Below are 10,086 nucleotides of genomic sequence, written 5' to 3'. Positions count from 1 at the left end.
CTGATGAACGCTACACTGGCTGGAAGGTGACTTCACTGCTACACTGACAGCACCGACTCACGGTTAAGCTCATGTTGGCCTTCGAGAAGGCTGAGGGAGATCAATTTTTGGTCCCTCCTACTATAAATCAGTATCTGATTGCTGAATTCATCTGTCACTTCCTACACTACCGTTCAAAAGTTTGGGGTCACTTTGAAATGTCCTTATTTTTGAAAGAAAAGCACTGTTCTTTTCAATGAAGATCACTTTAAACTAATCAGAAATCCACTCTATACATTGCTAATGTGGTAAATGACTATTCTAGCTGCAAATGTGTGGTTTTTGGTGCAATATCTCCATAGGTGTATAGAGGCCCATTTCCAGCAACTATCACTCCAGTGTTCTAATGGTACAATGTGTTTGCTCATTGCCTCAGAAGGCTAATGGATGATTAGAAAACCCTTGTACAATCATGTTGGCACAGCTGAAAACAGTTGAGCTCTTTAGAGAAGCTATAAAACTGACCTTCCTTTGAGCAGATTGAGTTTCTGGAGCATCACATTTGTGGGGTCGATTAAATGCTCAAAATGGCCAGAAAAATGTCTTGATTATATTTTCTATTCATTTTACAACTTATGGTGGTAAATAAAAGTGTGACTTTTCATGGAAAACACAAAATTGTCTGGGTGACCCCAAACTTTTAAACGGTAGTGTACATAAACATACACTGCCATGGCCTTCTGTCCCGGCAATGAAGTCCTAACCAATGAGTGAGCAGCTCTAAACTCTTCTCAGCCTGGAGACAACAAACAAAACAATCTCATTGGATAACTCGATTTTAATGTTTTCAGGACAGTAACGCTTTCATTTCTGAAGCAAATTTGATAGAAAATGAGGCCAAATTAGAATTAGAAGAGAATAATTATAATGAAATTATAAAAGAATGAAAGCAATTAAAGAATGAAAAAAATTAAATATAACATTTGAATGCTGATATGCTTGGGCCTTCTCTGAACACCTAGAAGGCCCTGACAGTTCCCCGGTGGTGAAGTATATTACATGTCTAAAATCCATGTTTATATTTTATTCGATTATTAACATCTGAAGATCCTGTGACTTTTTTTGGAGGCAGCAGCAATGGCTGACAAACAACATCCCAGCTAGCAACCCAACTAATCCCAGACTAATCATGCTAATCATAAATAACGCGATAATTCCCAGAGAGGGCTTATTTAAAAATGAAAATGATTCCAGCAAACATTCCCAACAAACAAATCAGACCTAGCAGATACTGCAGAGTTCTGGAGGTTATGAGAGGCCCCTCTTAGGTTGTACAGAGGAAAGCTTTGTCTTTTCCAGTTTCTAATAGATGAGGGGCCTCAAACGCTGATAGCCATCAGTGCCTTTACGCTGCTGCAGTTTATGTCAGGCCTTGTGTAAGTGTGTCAGCCTCACCGACTTGAAATTTGGACCTGGGACAAAATTAACAGTTCGAGGTGAGTAAGTTGCTTTAAAAAAAAACCTAAAAGGATTATCATTGGGTTCTTCATTGTTCTCTTTTATTCCATTACTAAAAGCATTTACCTCGGCATAGTCATAATTATAGTGCACGAAGTCAGTTTGATTGGCTATTCAATAATCTCAACTATGTTTTGTGTTCATTTTATAGCTTCATGGAATAACATTGAATTTTCATGACTTCCTCAATAACATTCTCTCACATAAATCTAAATGATATTTCACTTATACAACTCGGGAAACATGCCACACAGCTTTTATAACTCTCTTGGAAAACTAGTTTTCAGCGATGCAGTTACAATCCACTGCTAAACGTCAGTTACTGTACTATATAGTTTGCAAAATACACCTTTATACTGTTTACAATCATATCAAGTTTGCAGTGACAGAATTATTTGGTGATTTAATGGTAATTTTATTAATGAGATAGCAAAACCCCAATAAAGCTTATTTCTGCAAGTTTAGTTTCTGTCATGAGTTAAATCAACGTGTACTGGTTATGCAAAACTGGAATTTGGATCAGGGACCAAACTAACAGTCTTGGGTAAGTTACATATTGTGTTGTTATTATTATAACACTCAGTGATCATTTTACAAGTACTCACTTTTACTAATCAACTAGATGCTACAAGTCATTACAAGTCTCGTTTTTAACCAACAAAATTATCTATTCAAGCATACAGTTAAAGTTTGGAAGTTCTACGTAGAGTACAATTTAGATTCATAGATTTAACCTTGTTTTCTTCGGCTATTATCATTAAGAATTTAGCTAATTAACAATTATGTAGCCCTGAATTTTGTAATTGTCAAGATAGTTTTAAATCACCTTTTTAAATGTTCTTACTTTACTCCAACCAAAAAGCATTCGGTAACACAGTGAGTTACTATACTATATGATATTGCTTAAGGTCCACAAATAAGTAATATATTAATACTTCACCAAGAATTATATGGATATAACTTAAAAATATGACAAATTAATCCATGCACTAATCTTTAGCCCATCAGGAAAAAATTAAGTGTTCACATTAACAGCTGAGTCATATATGAATAGCCATTAATAATGGTAATATCTTGTGAACTCATTCCACTAATTAAAATTACCTATGCAGCATTAATAAAGATTATTTACATTGTCTTTTTTTGTGCACAGTGTAGATTAACCAAACCCTAAGGTTGTTTAAGTAACTTGAAACAATTCAGAATTTGAAACCAACACCACTAACAAATTGTTTTGATATCAAGGGTCTCAAACTTTGCCGAGATGTTCCAATACTTTTGTTCACCTAAAAATTGAGTGGTCTGCTACCAAAGGTGTCATGTTCTAATTGTTTAACACATCTAGATGTAAATATCAGGAGAAAAAAATCTAACATTCAGATGTATCTTTTGTCTGATATGTATCTATCAGGAGTTAATACTAATTAACAGAATAAGGTACAATATTCATATTCATCAGTCCCCTCCGAAATTATTGGAACAGCAAGGCCAGTTCTTTTGTTTTTGCTGTACCATGCAAACATTTGGGTTCAAGCTCAAAAGATAAATATCAGACAAAAGATACATCTGAATGTCAGGGGTTTTTTTTCCCTGATATTTACATCTAGATGTGTTAAACAATTCGAACATGATACCTTTGTTAGCAGACCACTCCATTTTTGGGTGAGCAAAAGTATTGGAACACCTAGTCTTAGTAACTTTAAATAAATAACACTTCATTATTTGGCTGCATATCCCTTGTTTGCAATAACTGGATCTAGCCAATGACCCACTGATATCACCAAACTGTTGCATTCTTCTTTTGTGATTTTTTTTTTCAGAGGTCAACCACAGATTCTTTCAGTTGTTGTTTGTTTTGTGGGGTTTCTTCCTTCAGTCTCCTCTTCAGGAAGTCAAATCCATGCTCAGTTGGGTTAAGGTCTGGTGTTTGACTTGGCTAGTCTAAAACCTTCCACTTGTTTTGAAGTTCCTCCCAATTAGATTTCAAGCATTTCTCTGTAAATTGGCAGCAGGAATGTCTCTGTAGGCTTTTTAATTAATTCTGCTGCTACCTTCATGAGTTCCATCATCAATAAAAATTAGTGAGCCCATTCCAGAAGCACCCATGCAAGCCCAAGCCATGATATTACCGTACCTCCACCATGCTTGACCTATATTTCATAATATTTCTGTCATCAACTGCTGTTGTTTCCTTGGCCAACATGTTCAATGTGAAACCAGTAGAAACCAGTGGCTTCTTTTTCAGGCCATTCCAAATTGTTGTATTGGCTTTGCCCAATGCTTTTCCAATAGCTCTGAATGATTTTCCCTCTTTTCGCAGCTTTAAAATGGCTTGCGTGTATCGCATAGAAAGCTCTCGGGTCTTCATTTTTTTAAACAATAAATGCAGTCTGCATTGATGAAAACCAAAACCAAGAGGCGTAGGCCACACCTGGGCAACAAGAAACACATGTCAGTCATGTGTTCCAATAATTCTGATCACTTGAAAAATGGGTGGATTCAAACAAAAGATGCCATGATCTAATTTGTTTAATATATGTACATTCCTGTTAATATCAGGAAAGGGAAGCTGAAATTCTAATCTATCGTCTTATATTCATATTTTGATTTCAAGCCAAATGTCTTCAGTGTATAGCAAAAATATCAGAACAGGCCTTGCTATTCCAATACTTTTGGAGGGGACTGTATGACTCGGAGCCTGTTAATATAAGCACATCAAGATTTCCGGATGTGCTAAGGATTAGTGCATGTATTCATTCATCATTATGAACAAATGAGTTAAGTCTTAATACATTGCTTAGTTTTGGACTTCATAGTAAATTGTTACCAAGGTTCAAAAATAAATATATAAAAAACCTGATAACTATGAGGAAAATTAGCATATCATGACAGTACTTAAAAATATTAAAATCTGATGAGAATTGAAAAAGGGTGTAATAATTAAATGTGCTTCCTAATGATATTTAGTGTATAATACATGATTTCAAGCACATCATGCAGTTCTAATGTAGTTTACAAAACACCTGATAAAAAAGCAAGATAAAATGGCAGTGAAAATCTATTTAAAATCAAAATCATTCATCATTCCATGCATTTTATGTGAAATAATATTTTGAAATAATCTTTCATGTGATTATTTCTGAGCAACCTTTCACACATTTACAATGACTGGCAAATAATATATATTTTTTAAATGTCACTGATGACATTCATAATGACATTTTCCCCTGAAATTCTTTTCATTTTCTTCTAAGATCCCAACATGAACATATCTGAGCCAGAAATAAAGTTGATGCCACCTTCTCCGGTAGAGCTCTGCGAAGCCCAGAAAAAAAAAAAAGGCTTTGTAACTTTGGTGTGCTTAGTGACAGATTTTTATCCAGATCACATTAGCATTGTTTGGAAAGTGAATGGGGAAAATAGAACGCATCGTGTTGCGACAGACCATGCAGCCCTACAAGATCCAGACACAAGGCTCTACAGCATGTCCAGCAGACTGAGAGTCAATGAAACTGAGTGGACCAACATCAAAAACAAATTCAAGTGCAGCGTTGCTTTCTACAAGGAAGACGAGTACGTGGTGCTTGAAGACACCATCACATTTTCACCAGGTAAAACGCACAAACATATACACAAAATGAACATAACCCTCGACGTCAAGATCATGGTTCTCAATTTCAGAAGCACATGATGATTCCATGATTGGGCTGCCATTTTGAACTTGTAAGGTTTAAATTTTAAACTGTATTTTTATCTTCTTTTTTTTTAATCCAAGAAAACCATTCATTAAACCATTAAAAAAAAGGCATCTCATGCAACAGTGCCTCTTTTTTTATTCAAGTTCCTTTGCTGATAATTGACTGTATTTTGATCTTAAATGAGAAAAAGGTTTAATTTTTTAGCAAAGAATTAGCAAATGTATAAAATGTGTCAAACTAGTATCCATGCTAATCACATACAAACATAAAGTAATTAATAATTTACTTTCAGTTAATAAACTTGGTAACGGGGTTATACTTTCAAATCAAGATGAGAGAACATACTTTTCTTCTTCCCGTGATCTTCAGAAAATAAAGTCTGATTTGTGTTTATCAAAAAGTAGGATAGTACTACCTACGTTCACATGTCTTTTACCTTTACTTTACATGCATTTCTTTAATGAGAAAAAATGGCACCCCAATCGGTAAGGACGTGTTCTGTTTCCCTTAACACCATAAACTCATCCCCTTTTGTGATGTTGATTCAGTTGTGTTCGGGCAGTAATAACATGTCCAGGGGAAAACTGAAGACCTGCAGCACCACAGACATAGAGTAGAGAACCCATATTTATGGTTCTTTAAAAATACTTGGTCCAGTGTGAGATGAATTAATTTAAATTTTTTTGCTTTGTTTGTTTTTCAGTCAAAATACCAGGTGAGTTGAAATGAATATCAGGGATATTTTCATAGTTTATATTATGAATGTATGTTAAAGAGAAAAGTAGCATTTATATAGATGTGTAGCTAATTAAACTAATATTTGACTATCCATGATTTTAGTACGAGTGTATCTCACAATACAACTTGGTTACTGGACGGTTATTATCAAGAGTCTGCTGTATGCTGGGTTTGTCAGCTTTTTCATATGGAAATGCAAGGTACAACACGACATGATGTCACCAACACAATGTAGTCTGTATATTATATCTTTCATACACTGCCAGGCCAAAAAAAAAAAAAATTGTCTCACACTCTAATATTTTGTTGGATCACCTTTAGCTTTGATGATGGTGCGCATTCAGCATGGCATTGTTTCGACAACCTTATGTAATGTCACAATATTTATTTCCATCCAGAATTGTGTTAAGCCTTCGCCAAGATGTTGTCTTGACAACTGCTGAGTCGACTCACTCCATAAAGCCTTCTCCAGCACATCCCAAAGACTTTCAATGGGGTTAAGGTCAGGTGGCCAATTCATGTGTGAAAATGATTCCTCATGCTCCATGAACCACTATTTCACAATTTGAGCCCTGATTTTATGCCCGTGTTATCAGGGGCGCTGCTAGAAATTTTGGGCCCTATAAAAGAATATAATACCCCCCCCCCCCCCACACACCCCTTTTACATTTCAAGTAACCCGACTTCGTCATGATGGTGTCAATCTATTGATGGTTCACTATCAATTCTGCTTCTACGCAGCTACCGTTAGTGCTGGATTGGAAAGCAACAAACCTAACACGGTGTCACGTTCTGGCTCCGCCTACACAAGACTGTACCATGTAATGAATAGGGACAGGGGTGAAATATAAAGACTATCTATTCTAATAATTTTGTGGAAAATGGGAACCAAACTGGGCGGTACGGTGGTGTAGTGGTTAGCACTGTCACCTCACAGCAAGAAGGTCCTGGGTTCGAGCCCAGCGGCTGGTGAGGGCCTTTCTGTGTAAAGTTTGCATGTTCTCCCTGTGTCTGTGTGGGTTTCCCCCAAAGACATGCAGGTTAGGTTAATTGGTGGCTCTAAATTGACCATAAGTGTGAATGTGAGTGTGAATGGTTGTTTGTCTCTGTGTCAGCCCTGAGATAACCTGGCAACTTGTCCAGGGTGTTCCCCCCCTCTCGCCCATGGTCAGCTGGGATAGGCTTCAGCTTGCCTGTGACCCTGCAGAACAGGATACGTGGCTACAGATAATGGATAGGTGGATGGGAACCAAACCAGAAGGTTGTTGTATTTGCTTATTTTAAGAGACAAAATTATTATTATTTTTTTTATTAATTTAACTTACACATGGTAATAATGTTAACATTATCTTCTGAGGGCCCTCTGTCAATGCTGGGTCCTTAGAATTGTCCTAACTACCCCCCTAATGGTGCCCTGTGTGCCATCATGGAAGAAAAAGTCCATTGATGTGATGATAACCTGGTCATTCAGTACATTCAGGTTGTCAGCGGACTTCATTTTATTGCCCCATAACTTTGCTGAGCCTCAAAATAACCAACTGAAGTAACCCCAGATATAAAATAGCACTGCCTCCAGAGGCTTGTACAGTGGCCACTATGTATGATGGATGCATCGCTTCATGTGCTTCCCTTCTTACCTTGACACACCCATCACTAAGGAATAGGGTCAATCTGGACTCATCAAACCGCATGACTCTTTTTCCATTGCTTCACAGTCCAATCTTTATGCTCCCCAGCAAACTGAATCCTTTTCTCCTGATTAGTCTCACTAATAAGTGGTTTTCTTCTGGACACACAGCTGTTTAGTCCCAAGCCTGTGAGTTTTTGTCACATTGTGAGTGTGGAAATGTTCTTAATTTCACTTTTAAACATAGATGTGAATTCTACTGCCGATTTTTTTTTTACAGTTTGACTTCACCAAATATTAAAGTGATTTCCAATCATCGTCAATCAAGGTTTTTTTGTTGTTGTTGTTGTTGTTGTTTTCCGATGACATTTCTTCTACAAATTTTACATTTCACCACTATTCTTCCAGGTTTTAATAATGCATTGGACAGTTCTTAACCCAATTCCAGTCATTTCAGTAATCTCCTTAGTTGTTGTCTTTGCTTGACGCAGGCCAATAATTTGACTCTTCTGAAACACAGTAATATATTTTCCATGACCACGGGATACGTATTCTGACATGTTTGTTTAAGAAATGAGAAGCTACTCACTGCATCAATTTGGGTTAAAAGAATTGTTGCCAGCTGAAAAACATTAATCACTGCAGCAATTATCCAATCAAAGGCTCTTAATTATTTGTTTATTTGAATCCAAATGGTGACTTTTTTTTTTTTTGGCCAAGCAGTGTATTATATAACTATATTAGCTGCACATATAGCCTACCATATAGCTACCTTTTAATGGATGTGTTCATATTGACTGTAGTGTGTTTTGACCAAACATGTAATTAATAATTAATACACTTAATTAATACTTATATTTATACTATAATATATTTTATGTATAATTAATGTATGAATGTTTATAGAATATCCATAAATGAGTTATTAAGTAGCATGATGTAATATAACCCTTACAAGAAATAAAACAGCTGTCGCAAATTGTTTAGATTTTGGTATTTATTTAAAGATGCGTATTTTCCCTGCAGGCTACAAAAGAGAAGACTCTGATGACAGAAAATGGAGACATTATGATCAGCTAAATAATATTCAACCAATATGCTTATAAATAAAACTGTCAAGCACTGTCACAAATTACAGAATTATTCACTATTGTATATGATTAAAATTACATACCGCTTTAATTGATGTGACTTTAACGCATTAATGCAATTGTTATAGCTCAGGATAAAAGTTATAGTGCATGCTAATATGTTCTGTATTGCTGTACAACTATACTATGTAACTATGTTTGTTTTATATTTCTTACCATACAATATAATTTTCTTTTTGCTGACATCATTTAGCAGATTAGTTAGTATACAACAAACCACGAACCTAAACATACATATGCCTGAAGTAACATTAACAAAGCAATTAATAATTTGTTCTTTTAAATTAACCAGATAAGCCAAATAATCAAGAACTGAATTAACTAATGTTCATAAATTCAATATGTATTCATATATGATGCATTCAGGTGGCATGGTGGTGTAGTGGTTAGCACTGTCACCTCACAGCAAGAAGGTCCTGGGTTCGAGCCCAGCGGCCGATGGGGGCCGTTCTGTGTGGAGTTTGCATGTTCTCCCCGTGTCTGTGTGGGTTTCCTCCAGGTGCTCCAGTTTCCCCCAAAGACATGCAGGTTAGGCTAATTGGTGGCTCTAAATTGACCATAGGTGTGAATGTGAGTGTGAATTCACACCTAGTTTGTCTCTATGTGTCAGCCCTGCGATGACCTGGCAACTTGTCCAGGGTGTACCCCGCCTCTCGCCCATAGTCAGCTGGGATAGGCTCCAGCTTGCCCGCAACCCTGCACAGGATAAGTGGTTAGAGATAATGGATGGATGGATGGATGGATGGATGGATGGATGGATATTATGCATTCAAATTAAAACTAAGTCCACAATATTGAATATGAACACCTTATTAAATGTTTGCAGTTGATAATTGACTTAAAAGGTAAAAGTTCAGAACTGAGGCTCCAATGTTTCAGGATTTCATAGTCATAGCTACTCACTCCCTGTGTCCGAAATCATTCACTACTCACTATATAGTGGACTATATAAATAAGAATTTCATAACCCAATAATAAACCGCTGTGTCTGTTGTTGTGTATATGACAAATAAACATCTTGAATCTTGAACTATATAGTGAGTTCGCCATTTTGTAGTGCTGTCCGAATGTATAGTAAGAATTCTTACACATTATATAGTGGACTCCTAGTATCGCATAATGCATCGTGAAAAGTAGTGTACAACTGATGATCACTAACCAAGCAATATATACCATCATGCATTGCGGTCGCGCTGAAAGAAAAAAAAAAGTGTGTTGGGCTGAACGGACAGAGGAAGAAACACATTATAAATGGACATTCAAGTACAATTAAAAATAGTAAGAGAATAGAAAAAAAGCTAAAATAGAATAAATACAGATGAAGTACAAGAATAAAAGTTACAGTGCAGAGCGAGAAATTAATCAAAAGCCTCAA

The 10,086-nt window shown here is 36.2% G+C and overlaps 1 gene segment (V, D, J or C); it reads left to right on the top strand.

Moving 5' to 3' along the window:
* The first annotated feature begins 662 nt into the window (after positions 1-662).
* Positions 663-9,741, top strand: LOC132894618 (T-cell receptor beta chain C region-like). The segment is given in 5 exon segments: positions 663-2,041; positions 4,752-5,108; positions 5,899-5,910; positions 6,036-6,133; positions 8,587-9,741. Coding segments are annotated over 4 exon segments (513 nt in total).
* The last annotated feature ends 345 nt before the right edge of the window (positions 9,742-10,086 follow it).

The sequence above is a fragment of the Neoarius graeffei genome, chromosome 11, assembly GCF_027579695.1.
Source record: "Neoarius graeffei isolate fNeoGra1 chromosome 11, fNeoGra1.pri, whole genome shotgun sequence".
Classification (NCBI taxonomy): domain Eukaryota; kingdom Metazoa; phylum Chordata; class Actinopteri; order Siluriformes; family Ariidae; genus Neoarius; species Neoarius graeffei.
The sequence above is the reverse complement of the archived record's forward strand: the minus strand, read 5'-3'. Positions and strand labels throughout refer to the sequence as shown.